Source organism: Calypte anna, chromosome 27, assembly GCF_003957555.1.
Source record: "Calypte anna isolate BGI_N300 chromosome 27, bCalAnn1_v1.p, whole genome shotgun sequence".
NCBI lineage: Eukaryota > Metazoa > Chordata > Aves > Apodiformes > Trochilidae > Calypte > Calypte anna.
In genome coordinates, this window is record NC_044272.1 from 4480601 (window position 1) to 4500630 (window position 20030).

The 20030-nt window shown below is 56.4% G+C and overlaps 2 protein-coding genes across 3 annotated transcripts in view; both read left to right on the plus strand.

Moving 5' to 3' along the window:
- Window positions 1-10759, plus strand: part of SCN4A (sodium voltage-gated channel alpha subunit 4) — a 42013-nt gene extending 31254 nt beyond the window's left edge. For both annotated transcript variants that reach the window (XM_030465860.1, XM_030465859.1), the window contains exons 20-26: window positions 485-607; window positions 1885-2163; window positions 3262-3315; window positions 4970-5107; window positions 5899-6003; window positions 6717-6987; window positions 7901-10759. In XM_030465860.1, the coding sequence (XP_030321720.1) occupies window positions 485-607; window positions 1885-2163; window positions 3262-3315; window positions 4970-5107; window positions 5899-6003; window positions 6717-6987; window positions 7901-9093 (2163 nt within the window). In that variant the 3' untranslated portion in view covers window positions 9094-10759. The remainder of the gene's footprint in view (window positions 1-484; window positions 608-1884; window positions 2164-3261; window positions 3316-4969; window positions 5108-5898; window positions 6004-6716; window positions 6988-7900) is intronic.
- A 2504-nt stretch (window positions 10760-13263) lies between these two features.
- CD79B (CD79b molecule) lies at window positions 13264-18662 on the plus strand. Its single transcript, XM_030465862.1, has 6 exons — window positions 13264-13526; window positions 15374-15412; window positions 16175-16483; window positions 17156-17277; window positions 17547-17588; window positions 17924-18662. Exons 1-4 carry the CDS (start codon window positions 13460-13462, stop codon window positions 17275-17277), a joined length of 537 nt encoding a protein of 178 aa, XP_030321722.1. The 5' UTR covers window positions 13264-13459; the 3' UTR covers window positions 17547-17588; window positions 17924-18662.
- The last annotated feature ends 1368 nt before the right edge of the window (window positions 18663-20030 follow it).

Genomic DNA, 20030 nt, shown 5'->3' on the forward strand with positions numbered 1-20030 from the left:
CAGCAGGAGGGGGGCTTGGGGCTGATTGCTGCAGAGGAGCCAAGGAGGTGGCTGTGGGATGGGGCCTTAGAACACTGCTGTACACGATTGTCCATGTGAAGAGCCACCTCTCCCCGCTTGTAGAAACCTTTTCTGTTCTAGCCTCAAGCCAAGAACAACCCCCTGCTCGTCTTCCAGAGCCCAGTAGAGATGGGAGGGCACAGGGGGTCTCCCCAGTGCTCAGGGACACAGCAGGACATTGCACCACTGCAGTATTTCTGTGTCCTCCATCACCCTCGCCCTTGTACCCAAGAGACAGGGACATCCTCCAGGGACACTCCAGGTGTCTGGCAGCAAGGACTCATTGCCAGCCCTGCACCCCAGGACCAGATGATGACCCCTGGCCAGAGGGAGGAGATGAGGGGCAGGGGCTGCAGGACATGGCTCAGTTCCTCCCTGGTGTTCCATGTGAGATGCTGCTCACCCCTTGGGCTGCTCCTTCCAGGTTTCCCTTGTCAGCCTGACAGCAAACTGGTTGGGATACTCAGAGCTGGGAGCCATCAAGTCCCTGAGGACCCTGAGAGCTCTGAGACCACTGCGTGCCCTCTCCAGATTTGAAGGCATGAGGGTAAGTGCTGCTGGGTGCTCCCCAGGTGCTGCTGGGTCTGAGAATGCAAGTGGCACTGTTGAGCAGTCACATACACCAGGGCTCCATCCCAGATGGTTTTTTTGGTGCCTCCAGATGAGTGGGGTTGGTGCTAAGGTACCTGGGGTCCAGTTTGAGCCCAGTTGGTGCTGCCAAGGAGAGTGAGGCTGGGGCAGAGGAGCAGGAAGGTCATAAGCATGGAATCCCAGACTGGTTGGGGTTGGAGGGACTCTAAAACTCATCCAGTGCCACCCCTGGAAATTTGCTAAGGGAATATCAACACCTGGAAGTGCCCTCTAAACCAGAGCTCTAAAACTCCCAAAGCACAGGGACTGTGTCTGGCATCAGGAGCAGCTCCAGGAGGCTGCTCTGCCAAAGGGCATCTCAAAAGCATCCTGTGATCTCAGGGGAGGAAGAGAAAAGGCAGAAATAATAGTGAGACACTCCAGCCTCTACTTTTTCTGCAGTAGGGGATATTTGGGAGCCCCCAGAACCCCGACCCAGGCCTGCAGGAAGCACCTAAAACCCCTTAACTTGGCCCAACAAGCCCAAGCAGGACCATGGTCTGCCCAGCCCAGCTGTGCCATCAGCTCTGCTCCCCAGGGCCTGGGGACACCCACAGGAGGTGACAGAGGGCACAGGCATTTTGTCCCCAGATTCATGGAGCCCAGCACAGGGCTCTGATCTCCTGAGGGAACATTCAGGAGGAGCCTCTGAGAGGCTGCCAAGCCTGGGCTGAAACACAGCAGCAGCCCAAAAAAACCCTGTTTGATAGAACCCCAGAGTGGTTTGGGTTGGAAGGGACCTTAAAGCCCCCCCAGTGCCACCCCTGCCATGGGCAGGGACACCTCCCACCAGCCCAGGGGGCTCCAAGCCCCATCCAACCTTCAACACTGCCAGGGATGGGGCAGCCACAGCTTCTGGGGGCAACCTGGGCACCCAGGGGCTCAGCACCCTCACCCCAAACAATTTCTCCCTCCTCCCTCCCTGCCCAAGATCTCCTCTCCATCTCCCCTCTCCCAGCTGCAAACCCTTCCCCCTCAGAGGGTCCCATCCCTCCAGGCCCTTGTCCCAAGTCCCTCCCCAGCTTTCCTGGAGCCCCTTCAGGCACTGGAAGGTGCTCTAAGGTCTCCCCATGGGATCCTTCTCTTCTCCAGCCTCAACACCCCCAACTCTCTCCCCTTGGCACCCTGGGCCAGGGGCTGACACCAGCCTGGTGTTCCTGGCCATGTCCTCCAAGGTTTTTTCTCCCCTGGCAGGTGGTGGTGAACGCCCTGCTGGGTGCCATCCCCTCCATCATGAATGTCCTGCTGGTCTGTCTCATCTTCTGGCTGATCTTCAGCATCATGGGGGTGAACCTCTTTGCAGGGAAGTATTACAGATGTGTCAACACCACCACGGGGGAGCTCTTTGAGATCAGTGTGGTGAACAACAAGAGTGACTGCATGGCCCTCCTGCACACCAACGAGGTCAGATGGGTCAATGTCAAGGTCAACTTTGACAACGTGGGCTTGGGATACCTCTCCTTGCTCCAGGTGGTACGTAATGGGAACAGAGCCATCCCTCCAGGACACAGGCAGGGCAGCACCAGGGATGGAGCCAAATGTTGTCCTGATGTCCAAATGGGACCTCTGGGCTGCTTCAGAGCCCCAAAATTGATATTTATGGAGTGGTGTGGGTTGGAAGGGATCTTAAAGATCATCTAGACCCAACACCCTGACCAGGCAGGGACATGTCCCACTGACCCAGGGGGCTCCAAGCCCCGTCCAACCTGGCCTTGAACATTCCCATTCAGCCCAAAGAAACCCCAAGGAGGAAAGGGACAGATGGAAAGGGAAGGTGTCCCCAGGGACCTGCTGCAGATGGGTGTAGGGAGCACAAGGTGGAGCTGCAAGAAATCTGCGAGGGCTGCCAAGTGAGGAGAGGACCTGTCTGGGTCTGCTGTGAGCATGGGGCAGGAGATGGCTGGAAATCCCTGCTGCTCCCCCCAACCCCCACAGCTGAGCTCAGACAGCAGAAGGGGAACTGCTCCCCACAATTTGGATAAGCTGGAGGTGTGGGCTCTGTGGTTGGGTGGGCTGGGGGCAGCAGGACCAGGGGAACCCATGGTAGGTGGGCTCAGAGAATCACCCCAGATGATTAACCAGCTTGAAAAGTCAGCTTCCTCTTCAGGTTTGTTGTTCCAGCAGGCTCAGGAAATGTTTGGGCTTTTTGTTTAACAAATCAGCAGCAAAAACCTGTGACAGACAGGGGGTAACCCCCCCAGCCCACCAGCTCGGGATCCAGCAGAGGCTCTGGAGGTGGCAGCCAGGCTGGGCACAGCTGGACAAACACACTTTGGTTTGGGGAGAAAAGAGCCAATTGGTGCTTTTCCCAGCCTTCCTGCAGTGGGGTTTTTGGGGGGGTCACTTGTACCCTCAGCTGCCAAGGAGCCCATGCATTGGGTGGGGGTACAGCCACCCCCAAACCTCAGGGCTTCTGCACCTGGGAGTTTCTCCTCTGGATCCCTGGGCCCTCTCTTGCTGTTCCCACGGGGAAGCTGGAGAAGAACCCAACCCAAACCCCAACCACAGCCCCCCTGCCTTCTCCTCAAACCTTCCTCCTTGCTGACCCCTGCTTCCCCACTGTCCCCACAGGCCACCTTCAAGGGCTGGATGGACATCATGTACGCTGCAGTGGACTCTCGAGAGGTGAGGGGAGAAGCAGGGATGGCTCAGGACCAGCACCAAGTCCCAGGGGGTTGGATATCCCTCCAGAATCCTTAGGGAAAAGCAGGGCCTGGGGATGGACCCCTCTGTCTCAGTGTCCTCTCTGGCTCTCCCCACTGACACCAAAGGGCTGCCCACACCCAACCCGTGGCTTCAGCTAGGACAAGGAGTAATGAGTGGAGAAACACCCCAAATATCCCCATGTGCAGCCTGTAGTGTCCCTGTGCCACCTCTGTCACTGTCACCTGCATCCCAGCTGTGGCCTGGCCCTCACACTGGGCTCCTGCTGCACCAGGGCCATGGGACAGCTCAGGCATTGCTGCTCGGGGCTGCATGGTCCCAAATTTCTGCTCTGACTTCACAGCTCCAACCCAGAGGGTTCATGTTCACCCTGCAGTGAGGTGGTGGTGTTCATGGGCCCCTTCAGCTGGCAGAGCTCATCCCACCTCAGAGACACTGCCTGCCTGGCCTGGAGAAATAAATAGAATATTCATAGGATCCCAGACTGGTTTGGGTTGGAAGGGACCTTAAAGCCCCCCCAGTGCCACCCCTGCCATGGGCAGGGACACCTCCCACCAGCCCAGGGGGCTCCAAGCCCCATCCAACCTTCAACACTGCCAGGGATGGGGCAGCCACAGCTTCTGGGGGCAACCTGGGCACCCAGGGGCTCAGCACCCTCACCCCAAACAATTTCTCCCTCCCTCCCTGCCCAAGATCTCCTCTCCATCTCCCCTCTCCCAGCTGCAAACCCTTCCCCCTCAGAGGGTCCCATCCCTCCAGGCCCTTGTCCCAAGTCCCTCCCCAGCTTTCCTGCAGATCCTGTTGTATTAGAACAGAACACCCAGCCCTTCACCTTTGGGTTAAATGGGTTAAATTTTTATACCAAGTGTTCTGAAGTGTTTCACACAGCCTCTGTTTCTACTGAGCCATCCCCAAACATGTCCCACACCAGCCCAGGTCTCCAGACACTCTTGTGCATCCTCCCAGCAGGAGGAACTCCCTGAAGTTCTCTCTCCAAGCCAAACCACCCATGTCCCACACACCCACATCCCCAAACCTGCTGCTTTTGTGATGTTTTTTTTTAGCACCAGCCCAAGCCTTCCTTCTGTCCCCAGCTGCAAGGAGCTGCTTTCAGTTCCCTCAAAACATCTTCAGCTCCTGCCTCCCCAAGAGCCTGGGGCAAAAGTTGGGGAGAAAATCAGCTCTGTCCTGCCAAGAGCTCTCCTGGAAGTGGAGGAAGCTGGTTGTGAGCCCTGGGGATGTCTCCAGAGTAGAATTAGTGATGCCCTTGGGGATGAGGAGCATTGGGTGAGGCTGTGGCACCCCCCGAGGGCTGGCATGGCACAAATCCAACCCTTTCCTTTTCCTTGGATGGATTTCAGTCCCTGGGAAGCTGATCATAGGAGGGAACTCCAGTTGGCTCCTTGATCTCAGCCTCCCTGAGCATCCTCTCCCACTGCCCATCCCATACCATGGGATCAGGGATCATCCTTGTCCCCCAGGCAGTGTCCCACGGATGTCCCTTCCCAAGGCTGTGCCAACAGGGACCTCTCAACCTCCACCACCCCGTGGCTCAGTGACCCCTCTCCTGGAGGGTGCTGGGCTCAGTCTCACCTCTCCCTTTCCTCCTGTGCAGATTGAAGAGCAGCCAATGTACGAGATCAACCTCTACATGTACATCTACTTTGTCATCTTCATCATCTTCGGAGCTTTCTTCACCCTGAACCTTTTCATCGGTGTCATCATTGACAACTTCAACCAGCAGAAGAAGAAGATAAGTATTCCCTGGGTGCTGCAGCCCCTGCTTCCTCCTGGGGTGCTGGTCCAGGCTGGAGGGAGCAGCACAGGCAGAGGGTGAGGGGACCATGGCCACAACCCCTGGGGCTCAGGCAGCCCCCAGGGCTCTTCCCCAGCAGAGTAAGGCAGGAGGGCTGGACAAGCAGCACCTGGGGTGCCATGTCCTGGCTAGGGCATTCCTGGAGGTCTGCATGGGAGGGGAGGAGGCAGGGGGCTGTGTTCCTCTTGCTCTGCACATGGCTGGACACCTGGGACATCACTTTTGTTTTCTTCTCCCACCTCGTGACCCTTTCTCATAATTTTTCCACTCATCAAGGAGAGGCTCAACTTCTGCTTTCAAACAAGCAGGACAGGATTGTCCTGCCAGAGCAGGTTGAGGGGTGTGACACAGAGCACATGGCTTGGGCCAAGTGAGGTCTGAAGCCCACGGAGGTGCTGCCTGCATCCCAGCAAGGAGGGGGGAGCCCCGAGGTGGCCTGGGGCAACACCTCAGCTCTGCAGGAGGAAACAGCTCTGGGGTGAGCACCCATGGGTGCTGTGAAGTGGGGGAAGCAGAAAAGGATAAGCAGGGAGGAAACAGGCAGCAGACAATGCCTGGTAGATGCTTGGTTGGAAGGAGCATGGTCAGAGATGATGAAATCCCAGACTGGGTTGGGTTGGGAGGGACCTTAAAGCCCAGTGAGCTCCAACCCTGCCATGGGCAGGGACCCCCTGACTTGGCTGGAAGAGTTGAGGTCCCAAGACTAACAGTGCTGATTCCCTCTATACTTTGGAGGCAAAGACATCTTCATGACAGAAGAGCAGAAGAAATACTACAATGCCATGAAGAAGCTGGGCTCCAAGAAGCCCCAGAAGCCCATCCCCAAGCCCGCGGTAGGTTGGGGTAATGCCCCTGGAGTGCAGTGGGGAGGGGGATCCCCAACAGTTCCACAGCAAATAACAAAGGGCAAGGAGCCAAATCCTGGCTCCCCATTGCTGCTCTTCAGATAAGAGCTGGAGCTCCAGGAGGGGCTCATCTCAGACCTCTGGCTCTGCCCTTCAGCCCTGTGTCTGCTAGCAGGGACAAGGGGGGCAGTGGGGGCCTTATGCAGGGTTTTGGGGTTTCTCCTAGCTCATCCCCCAACTCCTCTGTGGAAAGGAGTTAGATCTGGGGAATGCTCAGCTTCCAGCACTCCTGGAAGGGGCTCTGGGGCAGCCAGGAGTGGTTGGTTTGACCCCTGCTCAGCCAGGGCCTTCCCCAGGTGTTTGGTCTGGTCCTGATGCAATCACTGTGGGGTTAATGCCAAAGCATTAACATTCCCCAGGGCCCACACCTCCTGGCCATGGCATTACCAAGTGGAGTTCATCCTGCAGGGTGCTGGGTATATTCCTCCTACAGCTTTTGGGGCCAGGAAACCTACAGACTGGGCACAGCCCTGAGGTTTCCTGCACTCTTCTAAATATGGTTCCTTTTTCTGTTGTGTCTTTGTTTTGTGTGTGTCTGTCCCATGTGCCCATCGCCCCTCTGGTTCTCCATCACCTCACCTCTGGTTCTCCATCACCTCACCTCTGGTTCTCCATCACCACCTTCCTGGTCCTCATGGCAGAACAAGTTTCAAGCGAGGGTGTTTGAATTTGTTACCAAGCAAGTGTTTGACATAACCATCATGATCCTGATTTGTCTTAACATGGTGACCATGATGGTTGAAACAGATGATCAAAGTGAGCTCAAAACTGCTGTCCTCTACAAGATCAACCTGGTCTTCATCGTCATCTTCACTGGAGAGTGTGTGCTCAAAATGTTTGCCCTGCGCCACTACTTCTTCACCATTGGCTGGAACATCTTTGACTTTGTGGTGGTCATCCTCTCCATCCTGGGTGAGTCCTGATGGTTCCAGCAGCAATTCAGGGGCCCCACTGGATGACAAAGAGAGGAAAAGCTCTGTCTGCTCCACGACCACCCCTTGGAGCAGGGCCAAGGTGGGACAAGGGAGATGCTACCAGGCAGGATGAGGGAATCTGGGGTTCTGTCCCACCCCTCCTTGGTGTGGGGCTCCCTTTGTATCCCTGCTGCTGGGACTGAGCCTTTGGGGCTAAGGGACACTTTTAATTATGGACACTTTTAATTATGTTCCCTTTGCCACTAGAGGAGCAGAGGGAGTTGTGTGCCATCAGGTGGCCTCATCTGGGTTCAGCTCTGGACTCCTCAAGACCAAAAGTACATTGAGTGTGTCCAGAGAAGGGAAAGAGAGGTGGGGAAGGGTCTGGAGCAGAAGTCTGCCCAGGAGCAGCTGAGGGCCCTGGGGGTGCTGATCCTGGAGCAGAGGAGGCTGAGGGGAGACCTTGTGGCTCTCTGCAACCCCCTGAGAGGAGGTTGGAGCCAGGGGGGGTCGGGCTCTGCTCCCAAGGAACAAGGGATGGGACAAGAGGAACTTTTGGCACAACTCAAGTTGTGCCAGGGGAGGTTTAGGTTGGAGCTTGGGGACAATTTCTGCCTGGAAAGGGTTGTCAGGGCCTGGCCCAGGCTGCCCAGGGCAGGGCTGGAGTCCCCATCATCCCTGGAGGGGTTTCAGAGCCTGGAGATGTGGGGATGAGGGACATGGGGCAGGGGTGGCCTTGGCAGGGATGGGGGAAGGCTTGGACTCCAGGATCCTAAAGGGCTTCTCCAACCAAAGTAATTCCATGATGCTTCTGTAAATGACCAACCCTGGCAGAGGGAGGGAATGCTTCCATCTCACCTCCCTCTGCTGGCTGCAGAGCATGAAACACTCAGCTCTCCATCCCTTCACAGGCATCGTCCTCTCAGACATCATAGAGAAGTACTTTGTGTCACCCACCCTCTTCAGGGTCATCAGGCTGGCCAGGATTGGCCGTGTTCTCCGGCTGATCCGAGGGGCCAAAGGCATCCGGACTCTGCTCTTTGCTCTGATGATGTCCCTGCCAGCCCTCTTCAACATTGGCCTCCTGCTTTTCCTTGTCATGTTCATCTACTCCATCTTCGGGATGTCCAACTTTGCCTACGTCAAGAAGGAGTCGGGGATCGATGACATCTTCAACTTTGAGACCTTTGGGAACAGCATGATTTGCCTCTTCCAGATCACCACCTCAGCGGGCTGGGATGGGCTCCTCAACCCAATCCTCAACAGCGGGCCCCCCGACTGCGACCCCGACCTGGAAAACCCTGGCAGCTCAGTGAAAGGGAACTGTGGCAACCCATCCATCGGCATCTTCTTCTTCTGCAGCTACATCATCATCTCCTTCCTCATTGTGGTGAACATGTACATTGCCATCATCCTGGAGAACTTCAGCGTGGCCACGGAGGAGAGCAGCGAGCCCCTCTGTGAAGATGACTTCGAAATGTTTTATGAGACCTGGGAGAAGTTTGACCCAGATGCCACCCAGTTCATCGCATACAGCACCTTGTCTGACTTCGTGGACACCTTACAGGAGCCTCTCAAAATTCCCAAGCCGAACAAGATCAAGTTAATCACCATGGATCTCCCAATGGTTGCTGGGGACAAAATCCACTGTCTGGACATCCTCTTTGCCCTGACTAAGGAAGTGCTGGGAGACTCGGGTGAGATGGATGCCTTGAAGGCCACCATGGAGGAGAAGTTCATGGCTGCCAACCCTTCAAAGGTTTCCTATGAGCCCATCACCACCACTCTGAAAAGGAAACACGAGGAAGTCTGTGCCATCAAAATCCAGAGGGCATTCCGGAGGTACCTCCTGAGGCGCTCGGTCAAGCAGGCATCCTACATGTACCGCCAGGGCAAGGATGAGGATGAGCCCCACGGGGAAGCACCCGAGAAGGAAGGTCTGATTGCCACCAAAATGCAGGAGATGTATGGCAACAGTGGGACAGGGCTGGAGGAAGGCTCTGCCTTTGGGCTGGAGCCCGTGCCCAGCTCAGAGCCTCGAGATTCTTCCGAGGAACCTGAGACGTGGAATAACGAACGCGGAGTGAAGGAGTCCCTGGTGTAAGAGAAGGAGGTTCCCACCTCTCACCTCCCTGGAAGGACTTCAGTTGTACCTTCTCAAGAGCTCTTCCAAGCACAGATCATTAGATCTTAGATATTGAGCCAAGTTTCAGCTGTTTCAGGTAGACACCTTCACTCTCACAGCAGGGTCCCTCGCTGATCCTGGATTTTACAGCTCCCTGCACTTCCAAAAGGGTTTCACATTCTTCTGAGATGTGAAACCAGCCATTGGTGGCAAAGGAGAAACATTTGCATTTGGAAATGATCTCATCGTGGTAGCGATGGTTTCCAGACATGAACAGATGAGTATGGCTGTCCTTTTACCTGAAGTCTCCATTTGTTAATATTATTTCACAATTAAAGAGATTTTTCTTGTGTATTATTTTTCCAGACCCCAGCCAAGGAGCCAAAAAATGATGAGCCAAGTGAAATAATATTAAGAATAATTACAGAAATGACAAGGGTTTGTGAACAAAAAAAAAAAAAATAATCTCCAATGTCTTAAATCAGCACCTTTCTTTTCGATAAGCTTTATGGATTATTATTATTATTATTATTATTTTTGTTATATACAGAGAAAGTGCAATTATGTCTTAAAAATTGGTTTGCATAGCCAAAGTGAAGCATCTGCAGATATGTTCTCAGGGTTAAAAATCAGTTTTTCAGAGTCTCTGCATCTGCATTGAAACCACTCAGATCTCCTTGGGCCGAGTGGGAACGGTGTTTGCAGTCACGCTGCTTCCCTGCTTTCCCTCTTCATCCAGATTTGGGGGGCAGGAAAGCAATGGACACAGGTAGGGGTTGAAGAAGCTCCTCTGAGGATCCCCCATCCCGGTCGTGAAAGCCTCCAGGGTTCCTCCAAGGCTCATAATGAGGGAAGATTTCCTGCTGGAGTGCTCTGGGTTGCTGTTAAATACCCACGGGAGTCCTCAGGGACTGCAGCAGGACAACTGGCAGTGAGTGGCTTCAACAAGGTCCCTCGATCCTATCGGCCACCAAACACCTGGAGACTTTGATGCAATGAAGGTTCCTACCCAAAATCCCCAAATCCTCGGGCAGAGCATCCTTCCTTCCCTTGGCTGAAGGAAGTTTCCCCAGGTTTCCCCAGGGGGACAAGGGGTTTACTGCTCTTTAATCAGGTGGGTAAAAAAGGAAGGTAAAGCAAGAACAACATGCAAAAGAGCCAGAGCTCATCTCTGGACCAGCTTCTGCCTTCAAAAGGGAAAATAAAAATTAAAAAACCCTCTTGAGATCCAAACTACCAAGACCCAAAACCTCCTCCAGTTCCAACAAGGGCTGCTGCTTGAAGCCAAAGGGTCTCTCTCTCTTTTTTTTTTTTCTTTTTTTTTTTTTCTTCTTTTTTTATGATTAATTATCATTCATTACTATTGGAATTTCTTTTTCCTCGGGTGGATGTTGGCACTGATCCGGTGGGGATGTCCCAGGTCCAGGTCCGTGTTGTCTCAGGACCCCACTCCCTGCTGGAGAGGCCTTGGGGTGGGAAGCACCCCTGGGATGGGGGGTTCCCCCCTGGATTGTGGTGCACAATCACTGCTGCTTCTTACGCCCCTCTTGGTGCAGAAAACACCAACGAGCAGGACCGTGAGCTGGAGCCATTTCTCTTTGTACATTTCTTAAAATAAATAATTGTAAATGATTGATTATTACAATATTGGGTGAGTCGGTGTCTGTTAGAGGTGGGGAAGTTGTCCTCCTGGCCCCTGGCAGGGGTTAAATGTCCCCTCCCTTTGCTCCAGGGTAGATCTGGGGGTGCATGGCTCTGGGTGGCCCTGTCACCCTCAGCAGGACCTGGCGGTCCCATCCTGCACCAGACCCCCCCTGATCCACCTCCTCCTGGGGTTCCCAGACTTCAGAGCTTCTGCTCTGCCCCCAGAAACCTCCCTGAACCCCAGGAGCTTCAGGAGCTGCTGCCACGGGTCTAAAGGATGGGAGAGGTGGGTTTGGGGGGTTGCAGCCCCGCGGAGCTGCCCCATGCCAGGCTCTGTGGGGCCAAACCTGTCCCGGCAGCCGCAGAGGAAAGGTTCAACCCCCCGGGAGAAGGAACCGGGGCTGAGGGGTTTGTGCGTCAATGTGTGGCAGGAGGAGGACACAGCTCCGGGCTCCGCTGACGTCCCCGAGGACCCCGGCACAGCCTCCCCGAGGTGTTTTTTTCCTGGGGTCGGAACAGCTCGTCCCGGGGCTGGCGTAATTCCAGCTGAACATCGTGAAACCCACGCAGGAAGGGAGGTGACCCACCCACCCCGTCCTCCTGCAGCACTGAAACCCGAGCCTCCATGAATAGGAAGGGGCTGGGGAAGGGCAGAGTCACCCAGCAGCAGCTCTGCTCTGGTCCCAGCATCCCTGCAGAGCCCCGGGAAAAGGACACGGGGCACAGGATCTCCCGCTCTGTGCGACCACCACCACCCCCTGCACCCCCCAGCACCGGGTACAGCCAGGACAGGGCTGTCCGAGGGGTGACAGAGCCCCTCTGGAGCAGGTCCCTGCCTGCCGGAGGTGCTGAGGAGCCCGCAGGCAGCCCGGAGGGGGGTAATGTGGCCACCACCCCTGCAAACCAGCTTTAGTTTGTGCCCTGCTCCCTGCTTTGCCCCACAAGGACTTCCCAGGTGCCTCTGTCCAGCCCCAGGGCTTGGAAAAAAACCCTGACACTTGGACATCCCCCGGTGGCTTTTGCCATGCCAGGATATCCCACCCAGACCTTGCTTTGCAGCAAGAGCAGGGGTGCCAGCAGCATGCTGCCAGGACCTTCTTGCTCTTCCAGGAGCAGACACCTCTCCCATCACCTCCCTTTCCCTCGTGGGCTCAGTCTTTCCCTGGAAAGCTTTCATTATTCCTCTTTCTTGCTTCATGTCCCCTCACATCCAAGGTAACCCTCAGGCAGTTCCCAGCAGCTGCCAGGTGCTTAGGACTGCTAAAATAACCACGAACCAAAACAAAACTAAATGCCAAACCTGCAGATGGTGAAAGTTTGGGGAGGCCTCAGGCAGAGACACCCTGGGGTGCTCTGGGGACCAACACGGTTGCCAAAAGTGCCCAAAGGCATTTTCAAGGTGGAGTTCCAGTTCAGTGCTCACCCACAACCCTAAGACACGGAGGGAAACCCTGACAGTGTGTCAGAGAGCTTGGGGTGTCACCCTAGGGTGTCACCTTGGGTTTCCCCAGGAACTGGCTGTCTCCAGAAGACTCACAGAGAAGGGTCTGGGGGATGGGGGATGGAGGAGAGCCAGGCATGGCAGCTACCAAGGAGCTGACACCTTGATTTGGCCATCTCTGTCCCCTTCCAGATTTGATCTTTCCCTGGAAGGATACCCAAAGGGACCCTCTGGAATGCCGGGGAACCAACCTGACTGCACGCCATGATGAGCAGAGGAGAAGCCCCAAAACATTCCCTCTTCCTACCCCATTCCTGCTCCAACTCTTACCACTGGGCCAGAGTCAACCCCTGCAGGACTGGGGTGCAAATGTGGGCTCACCCCCATCCTCTGCCTTCCCCCAGGGAATGGCAGTACCAGGCACATCCCTGGGCACATCCCCTGAGTTGTGCATCACCCAGTGCCTTGCTCACCCCCCAGTTCAGGTGCAGCCCCACACCAGTCATGGCCTCTACCAAATAATCTAAGGGAATGGTTTGGTTGGAGAAGCCCTTTAGGATCATGGAGTCCAAGCCTTCCCCCATCCCTGCCAAGGCCACCCCTGCCCCATGTCCCTCATCCCCACATCTCCAGGCTCTGAAACCCCTCCAGGGATGATGGGGACTCCAGCCCTGCCCTGGGCAGCCTGGGCCAGGCCCTGACAACCCTTTCCAGGGAGAAATTGTCCCCAAGCTCCAACCTAAACCTCCCCTGGCACAACTTGAGTTGTGCCAAAAGTTCCTCTTGTCCCATCCCTTGTTCCTTGGGAGCAGAGCCCAACCCCCCCTGGCTCCAACCTCCTCTCAGGGGGTTGCAGAGAGCCACAAGGTCTCCCCTCAGCTCCTCTGCTCCAGGATCAACACCCCCAGGGCCCTCAGCTGCTCCTGGGCAGACTTCTGCTCCAGACCCTTCCCCACCTCTCTTTCCCTTCTCTGGACACCTCCAGCCCCTCAGTGTCCCTTTTCTGACCCAAAACTGACCCCAGGATTGGGGGTACAGCACAAGGACAGCACAAGGACAGCACATGGCCGCTGTCCCCCCTCAGCTGTCCCCTCGTCTCTGCCGCATTCAAAGCAGCCGCAGGGGGAAAGTCCCCGCCGGGGATTTACATGAGGAGGAAGGGGCCGTGTCCCCCGGCACCACCCCCGACACCTCTGCCCCAGGCAGGGCACTGCTCTGCCGCTGCTCTGCCCAAGCTGTCCCCGCCGAGTGCAGTGGGCGATGGTTGATCCCAGGAGGAGCCCATGGGTGCTGCGGGCCGGGCTCTGCCTCCTGGCCCTGCTCTCAGGTGGGTGCTGCGGGCCGGGCTGTGGGGCGGCTCCGGGTCCCTTCTCCCCGGGTGGCTGAGGGAGGATCCAGCCCAGGGCCGCGGTTCCTGCTGTGAGGGTGAAGCTTTGCAGTCCCCAGCCCCCAGATCCCGCTGCTTTGGGCAAGAAAACCGCCCGGGAGCTGGAGAGGGGCAGAGGGGAGGGCTGGAGGGGTGAGGGGTGCAGAGAGGGTGCGGAGGTGGTTGCGGGTGTCAGGAAGAAGGGGACTGGGGGGGTTGGGGTTTTTTTCCCCTTTCTTGCTCTCCGGGAGCTGAGGCCATGGCCAAGCCCCGACCCTTTGCTGCATGGGGTTCAGTGGTGGAGCAGGAAAGGATTTTGGGGTGATGTGAGGGCCCCCAGAGCCAGGACACAGCCCCTGTCCCCTTCCAACCCCTCTGGCTCCCTGCAGGGACACCCAGAAAAACTGCAGCTGAGCCCCCCCTCATCTGGGGAACCTGGAGCCCTCAGGAGAAAGGAGATTTCCAGGTTTTCGAAGGGATGGGATGAGGGGGAAGGGTTTGCAGCTGCAAGAGGGGAGATGGAGAGGAGATCTTGGGCAGGGAGGGAGGGAGAAATTGTTTGGGGTGAGGGTGCTGAGCCCCTGGGTGCCCAGGTTGCCCCCAGAAGCTGTGGCTGCCCCATCCCTGGCAGTGTTGAAGGTTGGATGGGGCTTGGAGCCCCCTGGGCTGGTGGGAGGTGTCCCTGCCCATGGCAGGGGTGGCACTGGGGGGGCTTTAAGGTCCCTTCCAACCCAAACCAGTCTGGCATTCAATGCTTCTGCTCCCAGCACAGCTCTGAGGTCACAGGGTTTCATTTTGGGTTTTATGGTGGCTTCTAGGGGAAGCTCAGCTCACCCATGGCTGCCATGGAAATCTTGGCTTTGAGGGATCTGAGGGCTTTCAGGAGGAGAGACCAAGCCTGGTCTTTATTTAGACACACCAAGAAAAGACGGAGGGCAAAGCCCTGTGTGCTGGCTGGCCAGCAGGACCCAACACACATCTCTGTGTCTCAGAAAAAAATTAAACGAGTCAAAGGGGGAGAAACTGCCCCAAGAGATGGGGGTGCTGGAGGTGGAGGGGAGCCAGGAGTTCTCAACCAAGATGCTGCCAGGGCAGGAGGGCAGCAAAGCTCAGGGTGGGGAACTGAACCTCCCTCCTGATCCTTGGGGAGGTTTTGCAGCTGTCCCATTGTGTCACCTCCCCCCACCCCATGCTGCCCTGGTGGGGTTTGGTGAATATTCACTGAGTTTCTGAGATGGGCACTGAAGCAGGGCCATAAACAGGGCTGGTGCTTCCTGCCCAGCTGCAGCAAGAGGAACCAGGAGACAGGAGCTGTGGGCAGGGGCACCCATGGGTGCTGGGGAGGTCCCCACCTCACCCCACTTCCTGCACTGCATCATAGGTCCCAGGGCTCCATCCAGTCCTTGTCCTGGGGGGCTGTGTGGTCCCAGGTCTGAGAATCAACCCCTGATCATCATGGGGCTCCAAGACCAGGAAAGCCCCAGCAGGGAAAATGTAACTGGGACATCAACCAGGAAGTGGCTTGGAGAAAATTCAGAAAATGGGATGGAAATGGAAGGGTTTGTACCCAAATCTCCATAGCTCCATGACAATGGAGATCTGGGCTGATGCTCTCAAGCCCTCCAACCCATACTGGGTGGGCACAAAGGACCCTTGGCACATCCCATCCCATCTGGAGCATCCTACATGGCTTTGTCCTCCATAGGCTTGATCTCCACAGTTGGGTTTGTCCTCCATGGGTTTGTTCTACACAGCCTTGACCTACACAAGCCCTTGGCCACGCTCAGGGCCCTTTTCCTGTCTTGCAGGTGGGATCTCAGCAGACAACAGCACCTGGAACAACACAGGTAACCATTCCAACCCACAGGGCTCTTCCCCACGTGTCCCCCGGGTCCCTCCCATCCCTGCCACAAAGGTGCTGGAGATGTCCCACCCCCCACAGCCCTTCCCCATCACAGAGGTGTTTCCAGGCTGCAATCTCCTCCATGGCATTTCCCCATCCCTACATTTTACTCTTCCTCTGTGGAGCTGAATCCATTTTTATTTTCCTAACCCACACATCTTCCCTCCTGAGGCTGAGGAGCACATTCCATGAACAATCCATGCTTTGGGACTGGGCTCATGTGTTCAGCTCTTCTACCATCCCAACCATGAGCTCTGCAACCTAAACTCACCAGCTCTGGAGACAAAAACGTGGGCAAAAATACAAAATACAGGAAAAATACCAAAAAAAAAAAAAAAAAGAAAAGTGAAAGTGTGAGAGAAGTCAGCTGGGGACATGGCTCTGTCCATGGGCTGGGCCACCAGAGGCTGTGACTGTGGAGCTGTGACTAATGAATAGAGGTGGGAGCATCAAAAAGTATCCAAGTGAAGCCATTCCCACAGAGAAGTGGTGTTCCTTGGGAGCACATTGGCACCAAGAGTCTCCAGCTCCAGAGACTGAGGATTCACCAAACCAGAGGTGGTGAAGCCCCTGGAGATGGGAAGAAGTTCCTAACATGGGAGGGATGCTGGGGAGGGCCTGATGGGTCTGGGGTCTGGGGGTTATTTTCCAACACTCCCCAGGTGCTGGGTCTTTGCTGACCACCCCCACCCCTGTCCCCTGGCAGGTCTGGGGTGCCCCAGGGAGCTGCAGCACCCACACTACGTGGTGGCCAGGAGGAACGTTCCCCTCCACCTCATCTGCTACACCCGAGACCCCCAGGGCATGAGGTGGTACAGAACCATGGGGGACAGTGATGAACTCCACGAGCTCAACAACACCTCCCGCTACAGCATCCAGAGGAACAACAGCTTCATCAGCCTGAGCATCCTCAGCATCACCCCCACTGACTGGGGTCTCTACGTCTGTGGCACCGAGCGCCGCGTGGTGCCGGGGAAGCGGCTGCACCTCTGTGCCACGGAGCTCCGGGTCCTGGGTGAGTGGGAGATCCCCATCCTCCCTGCACCCCAGGGGATGCTCCTCCTCCTTCTCTCATCCTTCTCCCTCCATGGGAACCCCCTGCTCCTCTGCACCCACCTCTGGGACCCCTTCAGATGCAACTGGAGATGCTCCAGGGCACTGCTGAGGTTTCTTTGCTCACTGCCAACCTCCTCCTGGTTTGTCCTGGCACATCCATCCCACAGAAACACATCCCAGGGACAACATTCCCTCAGTAAATCAGATTTTTCCTGCTCCTGGCTAGTGGTGGGTCCTGCCCAAGGTGAATCACCCCAAAGCTGCTCACTGATGCCAGCCATGGGGAGAGTGCGTTTGCCTCCCAGGGGGTTGGGAGATGTCACCCGGGTCCCCCCCTCAGTTTGCTCCTGCTGAAACTGCCCAATGGGGTGTGGAGTCTCCTTCTCTGCAGACATTCAAACCCCTCCTGGACACCTCCCTGTGTGCCCTGCTGGAGGTGACCCTGCTCTGACACGGGATTGCACTCCAGGGGCTTTCAAGGTCCCTTCCAACCCTGACTCTCTCTGATTTCTGTGACACACAAACAAGCAGGAGCCATGTAGCCTCCTGTTAGGTGGTTGCCTCCCACCACTTCCTTGGGAGTCTGGCACAGAGGTGGGACTTGGGGCTCTCCCTGTGCTGCTGCTCCCAGGTCACGGCAGCAGGCAGCAGATCCAGAACAGACAGAACCTGAAAGATGCCATCATCATCATCCAGTCCATCCTGCTGGTCATCTTCCTCAGCATCCCCATGCTCCTCTTCCTAGAAAAGTAAGTGGCAGTGTCTCCAGCAGTGGGGATGTCCCCAGCTTCACTCCTCTGGTGGTCACAGTGGTGTCCTGCATCCCAGGCAGGTACCATAGGGGTGGGGATGGGGATGGGCAGGGAGGGGGTTTGGGGCAGTGTGGGAAACCTCAAGTGAGGTGTGGGGACAGCCTGGACATGGCTGTGGGAGCAGTGGGACCTGACCCAAGGCTGGGGACAGGGGACAGAGGATCCTGCTGGGTGCTGGTGACACCCAACTTGTGACTCTCCTCTCCACAGGGTGAAGGCAAGCAAAGCCCAGAGGAGGAGCACACCTATGAGGTAATGCTGCATGAAGTACAGAAACCCCCCTGTAATGTCATCCTGAGCCTTGAACCCACTGGTTGGGCCCTTGCTGGGTGTCTCCAGGTAGCACCAGCCCTCATGGGGACATCTTCCTCCCAAGGGCTTTTGCACATCAACACTAAAGAGCTGGTGATAAAACCCAGCCAAGCTCTGAGCACACCCAGCCACTGATCCCCTTCTTCTCCCCTCTCAGAAGCTGCCCCAGGCTCTGAGGGAGGACCTGGAGATGGGTGCCCAGGGGAGGGTCCCAAAGGCTGTGGCCAAAGCCATGGTTCCCCTCCCATGTCTCAACATCCTTCTCCTTGGTGCAGGGCCTGGCAGTGGAGCAGATGGCCACCTATGAGGACATCACTCCTTTCCGGGATGTGAAGGCCAAGTGGACAGTTGGGGAGCACCCAGGAGAGGAGTGAGGGCTCTGCACCCATCATCAGCCTGGCACCCACAGCGTGATTCCCTACTGGCACCCACAGGGATGGTTCCCAGCCCCTGCCCTGGACCACAGCTCTGATGGGCACCTGGAACTGGGCTCCTGCTGCCCTTGGGTGCTGCTATGCCACATCTGGGCCGTGCCCAGCACCGCTGCCCTGGCTCTCACTCTCACTGCCCCTCTGATGGACCCCAAAAAGCCTCTGTAGAAATTAGGAGTCACCTGCAGCCCCCCAAGCAGAAAACTCCCCAGGCTCTGGGCAGCCCCACACCATGGCACTGAGCTCCTGTCCAGGGGAGTCAGCAGGGTGGGAGGTGTCTCCTCCAGCCCTGGGAATCAGGGAACCAGAGACTCACCCAGTGCTGCAGGGACACTCCTGGGATGCAGGACCTCACTGTGGCCCTGTCAGGGGAGCTGAGGTGAGCAGCACCCTGGGGGTGCTACAAGAAGTGGATTTGGGGATCCTGAAGCCATGGCCATGTCCAGCATGACAGTTTTCTGAGACAGAAGATCTTTCAGAGCACATCTTTCTCCCCAAATATCATAGGAAAAGCTGGAGGACCTTGCACAAGACTTGCTTATCTCCAGGCGAGAGCTGGCCCATGTCACAAGGATGTCCCCTTGGTGAGGGACATGTGTGACCTCAGAACCTGTGGGAAAAATGTCAGTTGTGGAACACAAATGGCCAATTGCTTTTTGAAGTCCTAATAAAGGCAATGGGTAAATTCCCATCCCTGCTCCATCCCAGAATCATAAGAATCATTGAATTGTTTGGGTTGGAGAAGCCCTTTAGGATCCTGGAGTCCAAGCCTTCCCCCATCCCTGCCAAGGCCACCCCTGCCCCATGTCCCTCATCCCCACATCTCCAGGCTCTGAAACCCCTCCAGGGATGATGGGGACTCCAGCCCTGCCCTGGGCAGCCTGGGCCAGGCCCTGACAACCCTTTCCAGGCAGAAATTGTCCCCAAGCTCCAATCTAAATCCTGTCATGCCTGGTCCAACCTTGATGCCAGGGTTGATGGGATGCCCTGGGAATTAGGAGCAGCTTTCCATGGCTCCAGCTTGGCTAAAGCCCAAACTTCACCTCCTCAGGGTTCCCAGTGCAGGCAGGGAAGCCCAGAGCAGCCACAGGACCCTCCTGGAAGCTCTCAGTGACTTCCATGATCCCAACTTGGGATGCCAGACATGGAACAGAAGCAGAAGCCCAGGAACTATGCTCCTGGCAACATCTGCTCTTGCAAGGGAAGCTAAAAAACATCTGGAGAGGAACAGAGGGGTGCTGATTGGTTTTGTTAACAGAAGTTATTTTGGCCTAAGTGGGTGAGGGGGTTTAGGGGCTGTCTGGGCACCCAAGCCCAAGGCTCACAGTGGGTTTGGTTGGACAAGGGGTGACAGGGACTCTGGGGCTGAAATCTGTGCCCCCTCAGAGAGCCCAGGGCCCCTGTGGCTGGTGACATTTCAGGTGCCAAGGAGAAGTCAGGACTGCTCCACTTCCCAAAACAGGGAGAAGAAAAAGAAATGATGATGATATGATGATGATGATATGATCAGGTGACCCGCCTGGTGGATGAGGGGAAGGCTGTGGATGTGGTCTATCTGGACTTCAGCAAGGCCTTCGACACCGTCTCCCACAGCATCCTCCTGAGAAAGCTGGCTGCCCACAGCTTGGACAAGCGTACTCTGCACTGGGTTAGGAACTGGCTGGAGGGCCGGGCCCAGAGAGTGGTGCTGAACGGGGCTGCATCCAGTTGGCGGCCGGTCACCAGCGGTGTCCCCCAGGGATCAGTGCTGGGCCCAGTTCTGTTCAATATCTTCATTGATGACTTGGATGAGGGGATTGAGTCCATCATCAGCAAATTCGCAGATGACACCAAGCTGGGGAGAAGTGTTGATCAGCTGGAAGGCAGGAGGGCTCTGCAGAGGGACCTGGACAGACTGGAGAGATGGGCTGATCCCAAGGGGATGAGCTTCAACAAGGCCAAGTGCCGGGTC

Excerpts from the sequence above, each read along its gene's own strand:
- CD79B (XM_030465862.1), top strand. The coding sequence starts at position 13,460 with ATGGTTGATCCCAGGAGGAGCCCATGGGTGCTGCGGGCCGGGCTCTGC. Across the intron at positions 13,527-15,373 it reads CCTCCTGGCCCTGCTCTCAG|GTGGGATCTCAGCAGACAAC; the intron begins GTGGGTGCTGCG and ends CCTGTCTTGCAG. Across the intron at positions 16,484-17,155 it reads CACGGAGCTCCGGGTCCTGG|GTCACGGCAGCAGGCAGCAG; the intron begins GTGAGTGGGAGA and ends TGCTGCTCCCAG.